The 18579-nt window shown below is 36.9% G+C and overlaps 1 protein-coding gene across 1 annotated transcript in view; it reads right to left on the bottom strand.

Moving 5' to 3' along the window:
• Window positions 1–9249: 9249 nt before the first annotated feature.
• The window catches only part of LOC114351366 (homeobox protein Hox-D4a), a 28788-nt gene continuing 19458 nt past the window's right edge, over window positions 9250–18579 (bottom strand). The window contains exons 3-4 of the mRNA XM_028302549.1: window positions 12124–12281; window positions 9250–9904 (exon numbers count right to left, since the gene is read on the bottom strand). Of these exons, the coding sequence (XP_028158350.1) occupies window positions 9557–9904; window positions 12124–12281 (506 nt within the window). The 3' untranslated portion in view covers window positions 9250–9556. The remainder of the gene's footprint in view (window positions 9905–12123; window positions 12282–18579) is intronic.

Genomic DNA, 18579 nt, shown 5'->3' on the forward strand with positions numbered 1-18579 from the left:
CAATAAAACACAATTTTACTGATAATTTTTATGGCATGAAAAACAAAGAGGCGGGAAAAATAATCCAAGATGGCCGATTTGTGCTCGCTTTCCCGGGGATTTCTGGCGCCATTACAATATTGACATCTGCCATTTATCTATTGCTGTTCTTACAAGGCTTAATTCAAGCGTGATAGGGTCGCTTTTAGCTTGTTTCGTGGCAGCGAAATTTTTGTTTTTGTAAAGGAGCCCGCCACAAGTCAAGTTGCAAATCGGGAAACATTATACAGATTAAATTTTCTAGGAACTATACAACGCGATCTAACCAATTTTTTTTACATAACAAAGATTTTTTTATGACGTAACTTAACTACTTACGTAACTACTCGATTTTGAAAAATTCGATCATCATCATCATCATTTCAGCCATAGGACTTCCATCCACCACTGCTTAACAGGCCTCCCCCAATGTTTTTTTTTAATTACCGATTTGTAGCGGCCTACATCCAGTGCCTTCCTGCTACCTCTTTATGAAGTCGTAGGTCCACCTTGTGGGTGGACTTTGCTGCCCCATCGGCCGTCAGTTCTGTGTCTATATGCCCTGCCCATTACACTTCAGTTTGCTAATCAGTCGGGCTATGTCAGCGACTTCAGTACCTCTAGTACGAAAAACTTTCGAGTTCGTTTCGTTGCGTATTCAAAGTGTCATCGAAAAATTTTGTATGAAAAATTAAACAGCGCCCCCTAGGGCGGCTATAATATAGGGGGCGCTGTTTAATTTTTCATACAAAATTTTTCGATGACACTTTGAATACGCAACGAAACGAACTCGAAAGTTTTTCCTACTAGAGGTACTGCTAGCACGAACANCATCGAAAAATTTTGTATGAAAAATTAAACAGCGCCCCCTAGGGCGGCTATAATATAGGGGGCGCTGTTTAATTTTTCATACAAAATTTTTCGATGACACTTTGAATACGCAACGAAACGAACTCGAAAGTTTTTCCTACTAGAGGTACTGCTAGCACGAACAACTTTCGAGTTCGAATCGTTTGCGTATTCGAATTGCCATGAAAAGATTTAGTACGAAAACTACAACAGCGCCCTTGTGAACGTGTCGTAAAGTGATCTTAGTATGAGAAATGGTTGCACGAAACTTATTTTGAAATCAAAATTGTCACGTTATTGTTTAATTCGAAGGTTGAGTATCGAATTTTGTCGAATACGCAAACGATTCAAAGACGAAAGTTGTTCATGCTAGAGCAGCAGTTGGTTTACGTATTTTCTATTAATTTCATACTTAACTTATGGACATAGTGTACCTTTTAAAATGAAACTTAACTATAGATAAGAAAAACACAGAATCATTTGCCTGCATAAATGATTCTTAGTACCTACTTCAATATAAAACTAACTCAATATTGGTGACTTAACAAAAATCTGTAACGTGGTTTTATCCACTCCATACAGTTACCCACTCAATGGCAGTCCCCCAAGAAATCTCGTCGAATCCGATCTTTTACATACATACAAAGCTGTTTTACATAAAAAAGCAATTGGCCTAACATATACAGCAGTTAACTTACGAAATCGACTGCTAATAAATTACTTCAATGGAAATCGTTTAGCTTTTGAGTTAACGGACGAGTTTAAACTGTCAGGGTCTCGGATTGTAATGGAATTATATTCCAAACTGCCTTGCCTTTATTAGGTTTAGTAATAGATAGTCGGTGGACTGACGACCTACTGAAGGTTGCGGGAATCACTGGATGTGGGCAGCGCAAGGCCGGACGTTGTGGAAATCCTTGAAGGAAGCCTTTCAAGTCCAGCAGTGGACATCTTTTGGCTCAAACGATTGAATTTAATTTTTATTTAAGCAGTTCTCTGAACGGAGATTTTGTAAATAAGTTGATGTTAAAATAAATAAGAATCATTCTAATCGATTTTAAACAGCGGCAGGTTGAATCAACCTGATTCTTCGAAAGAAAAAGTAACTTATTCACGTCGAAGGAGTCATTTAGTAAATTATCCTTGTTAATGCAAATTACTATTACAAATAAGAAAGACTGCAATAAAATCAAGTGATTTTTTCATCTGTTATTGGCCATCACCATAATATACAAACATTATTCTTCTAAATAGCTACGAACGAGGCGAAGGCAACATGCCCACTCAGCCTCGCAACAAATCGCCCGAAAAACTTTATGATACATTATCCGAATTACAAGGGAGGGTATAATCTGTACAAATATGTTAAGCACTATGTAAGAAATGGGACTAATTTAGATAAAAGCCCGCGAAATGCGGACAAAGTGGTCGTAACGCGAGAGTGCCGATAAATTCGCAGCGCCATCTGTAAATGGGTTCCATGTATTCATGAGGCTGGCTAGATGGCGTTAGTGGGCATTAATCCGCGTTCCAAAATCAAATGCTGTGCAAATAAAGGGTATTGTAGGATGTTGATTTGGGATTTTGGGTGAAAGTAAACAGTCGTCTTGTGAATTCCCAATGGAAATGTGATTGTCTGTTAATTATTGAGTGGGTTTATTGATTTTGCCTCGCAAAGTTACCTACTCGTTAAATACCGTCTATACCTTGGAGTATGAGTACCTATTCTTTGGTCTATACCTACTTACCTACATACACCCATATGGCTTAGTGGTTGGAGTTGGTCCAGGTTAGACACACAAAAATAAATAGATCCTACAGCGTACTTCAGCTTGACGTGCTGTAGTCCTACTTCAAGCTGAGCATGCATACGACAAGCAACGCACATAATCTAGAAACTAAGTAGCATCACATAACCTTGCCCCCGCAGGGTAGGTATGCAATTTCATTTTTTTTCCCGAAAAAAAAGGGTACTATGTTAGAACAAAGTAATTCGTCTATTTATTAGACTAAGGTCTGACTGAAACGTAATTAATGACGAATAAACTGGAGTGCGTCAGGAGCACATTTGTAGCTTTTACAGACAGGCGTTTAATTCAAATCCTTTACAAGTATTAGCCATGGTGTCCAGACGACCTCATAAAGGTAGTAGGAAAAGGCGCTGGATGCATGCTGCTACCAACCGGGCGATGTGGAAATCATTGGGGGAAACCATGTTCAGTACTGGACGTCCTGTGCAGCTGTGGCTAAAATGATGATGATGTAGTAGACGTTTTTAGATGTAGGAAATGTAGGTACATACTTTTACACGTCCCAAATATATAGCTCATCCTACCACCACTTCGGGACACATATTGGCTGGTGCTGAGAAGATGTGGCTGAAGAACATCAGTCACCTTTGTCAGCCAAGTTAATGACGAATAAACTGGAGTGCGTCAGGAGCTCGTGTTATGAGTCGTTGAGCTCGTCCTTGCGACGATGGCTGTTGTCCCGCGGCGCAATCACACGAGAGAGAAATGTGTGGACATGACCACATACTTTCGTAGTTTTTACAAGCCTGGGGTCCTCATTATCGTCATAATTTCAGCCACAGGACGTCCACTGCTGAACACAGATGTCCCCCTATTTCCAAATTAGTCGGTCGGTAGTGGCCTGCATTAACGCTTTTCCGCAACCATTGGCTCTACCATCTTGTGCCTTCTTAGGTCAATGTCTTATGTTGCCTGCACTTGCTCATAATTTAATAGATAGTTTAGGCCTATCGATTCGGGCATCATGAGCTCTTTTTCAGGTATCCACCACACAAATTGAACAATAATTTATGGCAATTGTTTCCCGTTTGGTTAGAATTATGCGATTTCAAGCCCTCTATTTTACTCTAGTAGCGTTTGTTAATTTAGGTTCAAATTCAAATCGTTTATTGCATGTCACATTACAATTTATATGTTGTTGCAAAATAGAGGTATTCATGTGACGCCCTGCAAGGGCACAGCAAAACATCAGAGAGAGGTTAGAACCTAATTTCTAATAAGTCACACACCACACAGTGTTTTATCACACTCAAATTATTTTATTGAAAATATTTCAACTTTCTAAACAAAAGCCGCATCCACACTATTCCCTCGCCGCAAACGGGCAATCAGCCAGCGATCGCCAACACGACAATACCCCTCCTTGATGCCAAATTCAATTTGCACCAATCAACGGGCGTCGTCTTCCCGCCTTCGCGCTGTTGGGCCGTGGTTCGTTTGAATTTTCGAACGCCGGAAGCGAGCGTTTTCTTTTTTTGTGGAATTCTTTTTTGATGAACGTTATGGCTGGAAAATTGTTGTGCTGAAATATTATCTACTGCTTTATTTTGTCTCTGCTCTTTTATTTCTTGTTGTTCTAAAGAAGTTTTAAAATAGGTTTGTTCACATCACAAGTTTTGTTCTTGACTTTAGTTCTATTAAAAAATATTTAATGTACAAAGCGGCTCTATTTAACAGTCTTTGAGGTCTCTAAGGCAGACAGTCATGTCACTATTCCCTAAAAGGGTACATAATTGTATTCTAGGTGGTGGGTAAGCTGATAGTCTAGAAAATGCCATTTCATCGACCTATGGCGGTACAAAGTCTGGTATCAGAGCAGAGCTGTGGCTGTGAGCTCAGTTACCATAGGATGGAGAAAGATTTAACCAGCACGATCTATGACACCAAAAATTGCAATGCCATCCGAGTCCAGCCATTTTCTCTAATACAATTTCAGAAAATGTATAGTTTCATGAACCATAGACAATCGCCAACACAGATAAGGTAAAATAAAATGTAAAAAAAAACGTAAAACGGAACGCAGTTTCGCCGTCTCTAGTTTACAAAATGTAACCAGACTAACAGAATCAATGACAACTGTAACGGAGGGAATTGGAGTGCAAATAGTATCTCGCACCTCAAACAGAATACAAAATCGGCCGGGGAATATCAATATTTGATATTTGATTTTGTAACGGCACCGTGACGTTTCGCGCGCTTTCGGCGCCGCCATTTTGGAAGATTATTTTGGGCACCTAAATCAATATTTTAAACCGAAACTAATTTTGATTGTGTTAAACTATTACTCGATCTTATCATTTTATTCTTTCGTTCGTTTCAGCCGAAAGACGTCCACTGCTGGACAAAGGCCCCCAAAGTTTTCCACAAAGACCGTTCCTGCGCCGCCCGCATCCAGTCACCTACCGCGATCTTCACCACATCGTTGGTCCACCTAGTAGGAAGTCTGCCCACACTACGTCTTCCGGCTCGTGGTCGCCTCTCGAGAACTTTTCTGCCCCAGTAGCCATCAGCTCTACGAGCTATGTACCCTCCCCATATCCATTACAATCTTTTAATGTTAAACGGTAAGATTCGAACCCACCACTGTCGCGGCAAAATTAAAGAAAGAAAGAAAGTAACATTTATTACGATGAACATCACTTATACATGATGACAGAGAACGTATACAAAAAAAAGACAGAAATAGCACATAAATATTACAAGGAAATAAAAAGTGAACTGAGCAGTGCTATCCTGTCGTAACAGCGATGCCCATCGCAATGGGACTCCACTCAGCACATGCTGTGGCCCACGGTGGGGAAGGCCACGACGCTGGTTTTCAATAAACGTACCTTTACATTTTTAAGTCCTGAAAATCCTATAGGATTTTCAGGACTTTCCCCTATAGGGGAAAGTCTGGTATATTGGACCGACTATTTAATTGTACTACCTTCATTGTGGTTAATTTAAAAAGTATTTAAGTATGTTTAAGGGTGTATTATCCGTTGTCTGGAGGTATCCATAGTACAAAATTTGCTAGAGGCGCAGTGTAAATGTCCAAGGATAAAAACTCATAAAACTCATTTATTTTTGCAAATAGGCTTATAAAAAGCACTTTTACACGTCCCAGTATTAACCCTACCACTGCTTCGGGACAATAACTGGGCCAGTGCTGAGAAGAAGCAGCGCAAGAAACTCAGTCACTATTGTCAGCCTCCTTTTCAAGGGTTTACATTCTTTATGATAGTCATAGATATTTATAATGTTGTCGTCTGTACCTGTACAGTATACATCCAATACCTAAACTTATACCTATCGATTACATAGATTACAGGCACAATGAGTTCGATACGGTAGCAACTCATCTGTTGTAAGTAGTTTGGATAAGCCCCATCAATCAGGCCCCACCCCCTCTGGGCTGGGTGTATAACGCGATCCTCTATTTGAGACCCGTGAAATACTCAAGTGTGAATCTGGGGGAGTTAAGTAACTGTTAAAGTTCAAGCTTGAGTAGTCAAGACATTTTCATATCATTTAAATTAGGTAGGTACGTAAAAATGCGTTACTAAAATAACGAACAATGAATGTTTAATTGGAGTTAGACTCTAACTAAAGTAGAGGTTATCAATCGACTGTTGATAGATAACTATTTATCAAGAACTTAGCTTGCATTATATTCAGTCCGACACAGCCTTTCTGTCATGCAAAGGTTTTTTTTTTTCAAATTCAAATTTTTTATTGCATTTTCGCACAAAACGTGCCATTTAATTCGACTGGAACAGATTAAGTTGCAAATTCGAAGGCTATGGCCCGGTTTCCACCAGATCCAAACACATCTCTCCGCTTGGTGAAAATCGGGCTGAAAACTACATCCGCATTAAGAATACGGCTCTTTCAGTAGCTCAAGTCGTTAAAAGAGGATGCAAGACATTGCCATCTCGCTCTCCCGACGCGTCAAGAATACGAATCTTCGCGTTTTTCCAACGCAATCTATAGTTCAGTTGAAGTAGTGTAGGGTGGCCATTTATTTGTATTATTAAGGATAATTAGGAATTGTTATTGATATCTTTTGTTCGGTGTAGATTGTACAGATGAGCTGGAGTTAGTTATTCATCAAAGCACCGAAATTATACTTTATGAATTGAATTATTATGATTATGTAACGTATTTTCTGTCAACATTTTGCTAAAAAACGCAATAGTTACTATGTTTATTCCTGAAAATGTAATGAGATTGTGGGCAAACTTTTTTGATCCCAGAACTTATTTTTTTTAGATGTCTTATTAGAAAACATGATTATTTTCAGTATCCCAATTCAACTATTTATTCATTAATCATGTCTAAAGTGTCTAACGCACCACAGGATGATTCTCATTTCTACTTGTATTTTTTTAAATTTACACTATGATGTTTTTACGATCTTATCCTTTTTGTAGTGTCTTGAATAGTAAGTACAATTTACTTCGTTTTAATTAGGGATGTTATGGATGGATATGTAGTTTCGGTTATGGATACGGTTACGGATATATGAATAACATTATACCGGTTTCGGTTACGGTTAAGGATATTTTTTTATTTCGGATATCCGAAAGTTTCGGTTACTTTTACGGATATCCATAACATCCCTGATTTTAATGATCTTATCCATCTAAAGAGTGTCTTGTTTCGTTCAAAAATGGGTGTTACCGACCATCGCCGCCCCCTCACTCAATTTACTGCTCGGAGTTCAAAGCGGTCCGTTCGAGGTCTTTGAAATATTAGCTTTTGACTGAAACTGTAATGGATACTGAGTAATAGGACGCGTGGCTATTTGATGTTTCTAGTTATACAAGGCAAAAATTCCTGTTGGATCCAAAAGGGGATTTCATACTTAAATACAACAACTTTTTATGGGAACAAAGTCGAAATGTCACAAAAAAATCACTTAAATTATGGTAGCAACAAGGAAGAAACTAAGTGATTTTTTGTTATTTTATTATCACCTCCTTTCGGAACAGCAGAGTTTGTTTTAAACAGTTTTATTCTGTAACCATCATCTAAAAGCATATGAAATTGTAAATAGTCCAAGTTTAAGATTACTTAACTCATACCAGTTGTTTTCGTGTCAATTAAAAATTTACAGGTGACTTCAATGTTTAATGCCTAGTTAGTCTTATTTTTAAATTACTTAGTACTTATGTGTGTTTGTTGTGTCAATGAAGGTTTTTTCCAATATATTTAACCCATCTGGCCAGCGTGGTTAGTGTAGGACAAATCCTCCATTTTCCTCTGGTAAATAAGAGAGCATCGTGCTCCTGCAGAAGATACCTAAAGACTTGATGATGATGATGACATCGGGCATTTAGTTTATAGTTGTTAGAAGTTGGGCTTTTGATCCGGGAATATTTAGTGGGAAAACAAAATGAAAGATATTCTTTTAACATAATGACTATATTTTGTAAATCTTTACATAATTAAACACATTACTTAAGAGATCGCCATTTACATCTTATGAATATTAATTATACTATGTTATAATTAGAATAGTATACATTTGTTCTTACGACTAATTTAGCGTAGTTTTTTTTACATAAATACTATAAATAATATTTAAGATTTATTTAATTTATGATTAATGTTAATTGCTTTATTCTAAAAAGCATATTTCACAGTGAATTATAAATAAATTGTACATGTTTTTCTGATTAGTAAAATAAAATAAAATTAGACTTACATAAAAAAAGATATTGCATTATTTTCGCGGCCTATTAAAATTACTTTTTGACATAAATGTTTTTTTATAAATATAGCTTTACTGTGAGTACAACAGTATTTTTTCTGAGTTTTGCTCTGTTCCTTTGCTGTCTGCCTGTAATTTTGACTACCGAGGAAATCTTCTAAAGTACCTTTAAAATATATGACATAGACACAGCATACCAAAGTTACGCCCCTGCCCTTTCAATAATTATTTAAATTAAATATAGTGCGTATATTTACAGACATTTATAAAATACTAACGAAGATATTATTAAAAAAAACTTTCACAGAACACCATTTACAAACTATGCTACAAAATAATACTGATTGTAAGATGTTTGCTTAAATAATATTAGTTATTCTAAAATAATTTAAGTTTTACTATCACTCACTCTACTTATTCAGTCAATGATGCTTTTATTAAGTTTGATCTTTGGAATAACTTAATCCTGGACACAAATTTGCAAAATAATGAATTAAACCCTCTTTGTGAGTTGTCTAAAAGTTATTTACACAAGTAAATACTTAATACTATAGTCTATATTGTTAATAAATTATTTGGCCTATTTCAGTTCTTCATTCATTTAAATAAAATTACGAACTAATTTTATTAAAAAATGTCTTTAATAAACATGAAATTTTGGACACCGCACGATTTAATTTATTAATAATGGGGAAAATAATTACATATTTACAATAATTAAGCAATTAATAAATGCACGATATTAAGTTAATAAATAGAAAAATAAAAGTCACAATTCGCTAAAAACACTGAAGAAAGAAACTGACGCCCGTATTCAAAAACATTAGGTACTATGAGGTCTCACAGTGCACGTGGACGCACAGGGTGACACATGAACCAATCACAGAGCTCGATTTCTTGCATCACATAAGCAGGCATCATTTGTGAATACGGGCTTCATCTTTTACCAAGAACCGGATTGATTTCGGTATTATTTAATTTAGAAATAAATATTTTCTCACATTAACCCAGCGAACACTGCGTTGCACCACCTTAACTTCAACCGTACTATGACTTTAACCGGTGTTTTATTTGACGTTTGTTATGGTTAAAGTAAGGATGGTGTAACCCGAGGTAGGTATACCATCGTATAATATTTACAACAACAAAAATAAATTACAATCTAATAAAACCTTTACTTTCATACCACGTACGGCCTAAACATGTCCATGCCGGGCCGTCCGCCATCTTGGCTCATCACAACCATCCCTCGCCTGTTGTTTTCCAAATTAGAATTAAAATTAGCTGCCGCCATTGCCCTCTCTCGCTCCAACGCGATGATTCTTTCCCTGTCCAACATGGCGGGAGGTTTGACAGCTGTCAAATCGGCGGCCATGTTCTGCGGAGGTTTTTCAGGCTCCGGCGGAGGTAGAGGTTCTTTTGGTTTGCTCTTTTCTTCGTTGTGGGAGTGCGAATCCTTTTTGGAGTCTTGCTGAGCCTTTTTTGAGCGTTTCCACTTCATTCTGCGGTTTTGGAACCATATTTTTACCTGTGGACAAAATATAAATTGATCAAGTGTTGCAATAATTAAGTAGAGTTAGGCTGGATTGACCATCTTACTTTAACTTTAGCAAACGTCAAAAATCTGTTAAATTCCCTACAAAAAACACCGTCATTAAAGACGGTCAAAGTTAGGTAGTGCAACTAAGCCTTAGTTTTCCACAATGGGAATAATGGGATAAGGAACATTATTGACAACAATACTTTTTAATAAGAGAGATGACAAAATATTCTCTACATCGCAAGACTGGAAAATAATTCCCTGAGTACTCCTCAAACACAAAAACATCTAAAACACGTTCCCTCCCGAGACGACACTAAAAACAACCTCTTTATGACATTTGCGAAATGGCGGGAAACACCTGTCACTATGACAGATACCGGATTTGCGTTTACAAATCTGACAACCGTATCCTTAGGTGCGGGCAGAAGCGTAAACTACGAGTTTAGCGTAGAAAAAAGAACTCTACACGTAGATACTAGCGCCACTGTGACTGTAGAGTTAAGTTGGTATTGTAAATGCGGGGACAAGATTATAGGGGTGGCAAAACGTATGCCATAAAGGTTATTGCCTGGGGTGTTTGTGGGTTTAAATATTAATCTCTCGTACCCTTGTCGATGGAGTAATTGAAAGTGGTTTCAGTTTAGCTAGACGATTTTATTTAACGATAATAATCTGTAATTTACTTAATCGTTGTTAACTAGTTTTGTTGCTCACAAAATGCGATAAAGAGCCATAAAGTGGGTTCGAACCTCACATCTATTGTATATATAAAAGAAAGTCGTGTAAGTTACTCCACTTATAAATCAAGAACGGCTGAACCGATTTAGCTGAAAATTGTCAGGGAGGTAGTTTAGAGCCAGGAGAAGGACATAGGATACTTTTTATCCCGTTCGAAATAAAAGGAAAAAGTCTGCTTATTTATTTCCATTAAGGCGGAACAAAGTTCGCCGGGTCAGCTAGTATTTCTATAAATAAAGTTCATATTTTAATAATATTCATAAGAATAATGTAAAGCTAAGTTTTGAACTTTACAAGTACTAGAATTTGACTAAGGTGTAAAGTTTGTTTAGTAAGGCTTAGAGTTAGAAGCTTGGCTTTACATGAAATCTGATTTTTAGGGGGTTGCGTAAAACATCTCGAAATCTTTGAGGAAGATTTTCAGCAGTGAACGTTGTGTGACTGAAATATGATGGAAATGATGATGATGAGTAAGAAAACCCTACCTAACCTAACCCCAAGAGTCTGAGTTACGGGATTATTCGATCTACAGCTTGATCGTCAGTAAAATCTCAACCAATGAAGATCAAGTTGGTCCCGAGGGAATGTTAAACTATCATTGGACCCGCAAGGAAGTTAATCAGAAGAGCATAGTAGTTCGAAGTTAGGGTCTGAGACTGTGTTAGCACCATGATTTTTTGAGGAAGGTCTATGTTCAGTTGTTGTCTTCTCACGGACATTGCCCGCGGGCGGCGTGACCGGAGGGAGCGGCGAGCGTTCGGCGAACGAACGAGCAATGTTCGGTTCGCGAGCGAACATCGAAGAAGACGATCCTAACGCACTCTCTTCAACGACTTTGCACTAAACGGTCTCGATAATCTTTCATACAGTCGACTCCTTTTCATTTATAACTTCCACTACACTCACTATCGAAGTAACAGCTGTGGACGTCCTATGACAGAAATGTTGTTTATGAATTAAGTAAAACCTTACACACCTGCGTCTCAGTGAGTTTGGGACAGATACTTGTTCTATAAGGTTCTGGAATAGGGGCAACGCACCTGTAAATTCAGCGTTACTAGGTTGCAGAAAAGTGCTAGATGCAGGCCACTTATAACTGACCCTACTGGAAATCTTTGAAGGCAGTTCTTCAGTGGGTGAAATTGAGGCCAATGTCCACTACTGTCTACTCACGGACATTGCCCGCGGGCGGCGTGACCGGAGGGAGCGGCGAGCGTTCGGCGAACAAACGAGCAATGTTCGGTTCGCGAGCGAACATCGAAGAAGACGATCCTGACGCACTCTCTTCAACGACTTTGCACAAAACGGTCTCGATAACATTGTTAATTTATACCGAATAGACAACTAATTGTATACAGTCCACTCTTTCATTTTATTAACTTCCACTACACTCACTATCGAAGTAATAACTACTTAAGTGGACATCTTGTAGCTGAAATGTGGATGATAAATTAACACAATCTTACCTGAGTCTCAGTGAGCATCAAGCTGGTAGCCACTTCGAACCTCTTCGGCCTCGACAGGTACTTGTTCATCCTGAACTGCTTCTCCAGCTCCAGCAGCTGTTGCGACGTGAACGCAGTGCGCGGGCGCCGCGTCTTGCCGAGGAGCGCGTGCGGGGCTCCTGGGGAAGAGAGGAATTGGTCAATATGGGTGCAAAGAGGTGGCATTAAATAAGGGCTATCGTTTCAAGAGCGCTTTCACATTTAGGCGATTTATACTATGTGACAGCGGATGTATGCCTTCACATTATAAAAACGCCGCTGCCGCGCTGCAGTCGCGCTACTAACGCCCTAATGTGAAAGCGCTCTTATAATTAACAAACAGTTGGCACCACTGGCGATCGACAGTGGTCAACAAAGACGGTCAACATTGGAATTTATTATCTTAATTGTTAGACAAATTGATTTTAAAATCGATCTCATCTCCAACTATAATATCGGGGACAGAACATTTAAGAGCTTTCCATGTTATAATAATGAATAGTTTAGATTAAAGTTCGTAGTAAGGAAAAAGTACCTAGTACACATCAGAATCACTATACTCGAATATTTAAAGTCTTTAATAACATTTCAGCATGTGATAACTTGAAAAATAAATTAAACTTTATCTACAGAAATATTTCTTTTTAGACTAATACAAATTCAGCGTTTGAAAGAAATCATAATCCTATTCAACGCTAAAAGTGTTTCAGAATCTAATTAATTATGTAGAGCTAGTTCTTTTTAAAAAGTTACCAATTGAAAAAAAAAAAACAATGAAAATATACCTATTTTATAACATAAATACGCTAGATCGCCAAAAGTGAATGACCAATATTAATTAGCCAAACGTAATTACACCCGCAAACCGAATCGCGGTTCTAATCGTCCCGTCCATTCGGTATTAATCAATATTAATTAGGGAAATGAAATCGCCGGTATTTATTGCACAAAGCGCGCCGCTATCTGTGAGCCTACACAGTTGGTCAAGGGTGAGCCTTTTCTCTCCGACAACAATATTTTTTGTTATTCTCGAATAGGTATAAAATAAAAGTAAGTTTCGTTAATTTTAAATAATCGAGCCTTAGGTGAATTTCAATTTGTCGTAGAAAGAATACTTACTTATCTTTGTATTTGAAAAACCGAGATAAATACCATTCTATATTTCCCGTGGGTCTCAAACTATCTCTAAGCATTATATCAAGTTTCATATTAATAAATCAGTTCAGTGGTTGTATAAAGGTAGCAAAGATCCAACCACACTTACTTTTATTTTTTTACAAAATAGCTAACCTTACATTACTTTTGTAACTGTTGTGTTAAACTAACTATAGGAAGTATTTTAATCTCATTTACAAATGACTAATCTCCGATTCCTCAACGCCAATTCGACCGAGGACCCCAAAAAATTATAATTATCAATTATCCCCTATCCAACATTTGGTCGTGTTTGCACAACGCGATAAAATGGCTCGAGCGCATCTGTCAACGTTTGGCGCGCTGTCACTTTGACAACTCGCAGGTCTTTTTGTATGTAGTTTGTTTATGCGCCGTAATTGGCTTAAATAGCATGGAAAATATTGGTTAAAGTAATTTTGCGAGGGAGTAGGCTCGTTTAGGCGCGATGGCTAATTTGATAATTTGTTTAGGGGGACGCTAGTACTGAATTTATTAGTTTTGGATTGTAAACTATTAAAGTATTTAGTGCAGTAGTTAAAATAGGGCGGATTCCGCGAAGAAAAAGATTATTTTTTTAATTTTTGAAGGGGAACGTAAATAGTTTTTTTTTATAACCAAAACCAATCTAAATAGATATAACTCAAAGGTGACTGACTGACTGACTGACTGACATAGTGATCTATCAACGCACAGCCCAAACCACTGAACGGATCGGGCTGAAATTTGGCATGCAGGTAGATGTTATGACGTAGACATGCGCTAAGAAAGGATTTTACGAAACTCCACCCCTAAGAGGGTAAAACGGGATCCATGCGTACGAAGTCGCGGGCGGCCGCTAGTTTTAATATAAAAACATTGTTCCTTGTAAATCACTTTTATTTTAATTTTTTTTTTTTTTTTTTTTTTTTTTTTATCCTCAACGAGGAAGCTCTTGGCCTGTATCTCACCTGATGGTAAGTGACGATCATGATCATTTATTATGACCACCACCAGAGAAGAGGGAATTTGAACTCTTATGTCTTTCTTTATACCTTTACTCGTTAAAATGCACTTTAAAATGCCAGATACCCGTTCAAATATTCAAGAAATGTTTAAAAATAAATTTAAAATGACGTCTCTGTCAATAGGCGTCCGTGCTCAAGTATCGGAATCAAAAATCAATAAGCTGGATGTTGACCGTACAAATCTATTTTTTTGTTGACCGTACGTGATATTTAGGCCCTGAGAAGGGCCTTTTTAAATGTAATTTGTTTTACAGAGCTAATGTTGGAGTAATAACGGTTTATTAAAATGGTCCTATTTGAATCTTTTGATGAATAAATTTTCTAGCAAGAATAAAAGCCCGTTTTCACCGTCAATCCCTAATTTTTAAGTGATCGCTACGAAAACGAAATTCCTGTTATGTGTTACCATAGGGGTCACTTAAAAATTAAGGATTGACGGTGAAAACGGGGATAAGTTCAATACAGCTTATCATCCCGTAAAACTAGACCATGTAAAAACACATGTGTTATTAAAATTCGAATTCCAAATAAAATTCGAACGTATCTGTTTTTTACGGGACACTGCAAACGGCATGTTTTATAAACGGGATCTGCAAAAAAACCGGATCTCTCCCTAAGCTCTACATTCCGTAAGTTAATATTTTGGGCAGTTTTAAGTTATATCTGAGAATAATGCCCGGTTTCACCATCAATCCCTAATTTTAAGTGACCCTTATAACACTTAACAGGCATTTTGCTTTTATAGGGTCACTTAAAAATTAGGTGGCATTTAAGAGAAGGCCAATTAGTATATTAGAAGCCTTTTAATATTCCCGTGGCTGTTATAAAATCAGAGGTTAGATACCGTGGCTTGACTTATAATTCCTCTTTTTCTATAAATAAAACTTATAAAACTCATTTATTTCTACAAATAGGCTTTAAAAAAGCACTGTTACAAGTCCCAGTATTAACCCTACCACTGCTTCAGGACAATAAATGGGCCAGTGCTGAGAAGAAGCAGCGCAAGAAGCTCTGTCACTATTTTGTCAGCCTCTTTTTCAAAGGTTTACAGGCTTTAAAATATACATAGTTATAAATATTTATGCGAGCTAGGCAGTTACGCATCCCAAACATTTTATCAACAAGAATGCGTGGTCAGTACATTTGTAATTAAAAAGACTAGCTATAATAACATCACAAAGACAATGCACGTCACAAGTTCACAACAATGACGTAATGTACTACCTATATCTATACCCCCAAGACACACATCTTGCCCGGGGGAGGGTAGAAATCGAATTAGCTGATTGGCCCGTCGCGCTCGGCGTGGCGGATAAATTATTGTGACGATTCGGAGGTCCGCGTTCGGTGCTCGGGGCGGTCATATCCACAATGTTATTGTGTAGGTACTATGTTACTGTAATATTGATATAGATTATAGGATTTATAGGCCATAGGGGGTCCTTAGATGAAGTGGCGTTTTAAAATGTAAAGTAGTTTAAATTAGTCGAACGGTGAAAGGTGTCGGACGGGCCAACTCGAGATCAGAAGAACGCGAAAAAAGAAATTGATTTTAGTAGGTAGGTAATGAAAGACTAAAAAATCCAACGTAGAAAACACAGAAATTTCAAAATTGTTATTTTACTGTCCCAGAGCTTTCGTTTTCCGGCAAATCTACTTTGTCTATCCACGGGACTATTCCCACCTCTCGTTCCCAGCACTGCAACTCTTGTGTAGCCAGGATCTACAGCTTGACCACCAATAAAAAACTCACTAGTGAAGGTCAAGTTTGTCCCGGGGGAAAGTTAAACTGTCATTGGACCCGCAACGAATTTAATTTGAAGAACATGGGAGGAAAAGCAGGAGGATAGTCTGCTACTAGTAATAAAACTGCCTCTTTAAATGTTTATTGTACAAATATCTTCTGAAAGAAATAGTTACAAAACATCATTCATGATTTGTGTTTTACCAAGACAAACTCACAAAATAAAACTAAACTGCTAAATATTACAACTGCCTATCAATCCATTACATTCTTTATCAAATCATCCTTGTCCTCAATTTAATCTGCACATGCACAGACGAAACCCATGTACCAATTGTGGTAAAAAACCCCATAAAGTAAGCGCAGACGAAAGCAGTGTTCTTTTTATTTTATAGCCGCCATGTGGCGGGCCTGTCCCGTTGATATGGGCTGGGGTGCCATAGATATACTCAGTAGGGTTAGTTAAAGAACGTAGTGTACGTACATGTGTAAGTTCTTGTGGTAGTACAGTGATGTGTGAAGGTATTATTACCTTACCTATTACCTATCTTATGATAATAAATACCTTTAAAGGCTTTTAGTGCAAATAAGTTCCTCTGAACCGTTTCTAAAAAAATAAACTAAAAAAAAAAGTAATTTATCGTTATTTTCATAAAAAATCGAACTACTTATTTTTTACAAATGTATTATTATTGAAATAATTATGTATTTTCTGTAAAAATCTATTCTATTAACACCTGTATTCACAAACAATACTTGCTTAAGTGAAGCAGCAAATCGAACGCACAGCATTGAATAGAGCTCTGTGATTGGTTCGTGTAATGTTTGTGAATAACGGGCGTAAGTAGGTTATAACTTAATTTTTTGTTTTTTAGAGCAAAAGAGCGTGTTTTCATTCCCAACAGAGAAAACTTTTTTTTCAACCTAATAAAATAAAGTTTGAAATGAATGTTATTTTAAATAAAAAAAGAAGTTAACTGGATTTAAAAAATACCCTACATAACTGGGGCAATTTTTTGTGTCAAAAAATAAATGAAACCTACTTCATGAAACTCTGTTGTGTACTACCCGTTAAGTCGATTGTTGTCCCCCCAAATAATATGCAAATGTAAGTGTACGTCCTAATTGCCTATTTTATTTATTGGCCAGCTAAATGTACGATACAAATTGCGATCATTATGAAGTTAAAATGGATTTAAATTGTTTTCGCCGTCTGTCGCAAAATTTATTTTTAATTTATTAGATGATGAAGAATAAGAGTAATTTTCTATGGTCGTAAAGATACGTTTTATAAAAGCTAAGTGCTACTTACAAGTACAATCTCTTAAAAAGTATCAGGTTGATATTATGTAGAAAACGAAAATGTGAAAATTTATCCCTAACTAACAATTTCCAACTTCTCTAAAAATAATTTCATTTTAGGAAAAACAAAAAAGTTTAAGTATTTAAAATGTTGGTAGTGTAACGGATTGTGGATATAATCGCGTTATTATAATTAATAAATTAATTGGTGGTTAAAACTAGAAATTGCATGCATTTAACCATTAATGTTTTATGAAGGTCCCTTAAAAATATTGAATATTTTACATGTCTCTACATTATTTTCATTTCATATCAGAAGTGTGGTTTGAACAAATCAAAACAGTTTTTATGTATTTTAATCGATTTTGCTTCATGAAGGTCACTGAAAAAGTTTTTTCTTCAAACATTTTTTTAACAGTTCTGTATTATAATTCAACCGCTTAACTTTTATAACGTAATCTGACCACACCATTCTCTTACATTTCGTTCACCAATCATAATCCTACAGGCATCGAACCCACGACCTATCCAAACAAACACATCTGCTCCAATTTCACAATTAAATAGCTTTCCATAAAATCCACAGCTATAATAATTAAGACCTGTTAAGCCGTATATGGCAACACCACCGTCAGATGTCACATTTGTCACCGAGTGTTGCCACTTGCAGTTTACACTTTACCCCACAACTTTATGGGCGAAAATCGTTTGGTGTAGATTAAAATGGGTTAGTTTTTATACAATATTTATCGGCACGATTAGTGAAATAGTTTAGGGTGACCATTGTTGACTAATTTGTTTGTTTTTATGTTTAGTTGTAGGGTGTTGAGTTAAATGCGTCCCAATTATTTAAACTATAAAGCGAGGGCTGGTTTTAAGCTTGATTTGGTATTAATGGTTCGATGCATTTGATTAAATTTATTGTAGAAACTTTGTAAGCCCTTGAAAAAGAGGCTGACAATAGTGACTGAGTTTCTTGCGCTGCTTCTTCTCAGCACTGGCCCTTTTATTGTCCCGAAGCAGTGGTAGGGTTGAAGTAATGCTGGGACGTGTAAAAGCCCTTTTTAAAAGCCTACTTGTAAAAAATTAATTACTTTTATGATTTTATTCGTGTTGTAAGAAGTGTTGCAATGGCTTTACATTAGTGACGACTCTACAAAAGTGTCAATGTAAATACCTAAATTTTCTTCTTCTATCGCGGTAACAGCTCGG

Source organism: Ostrinia furnacalis, unplaced genomic scaffold, assembly GCF_004193835.3.
Source record: "Ostrinia furnacalis isolate ACB-3 unplaced genomic scaffold, ASM419383v2 OfSCF1132, whole genome shotgun sequence".
Classification (NCBI taxonomy): domain Eukaryota; kingdom Metazoa; phylum Arthropoda; class Insecta; order Lepidoptera; family Crambidae; genus Ostrinia; species Ostrinia furnacalis.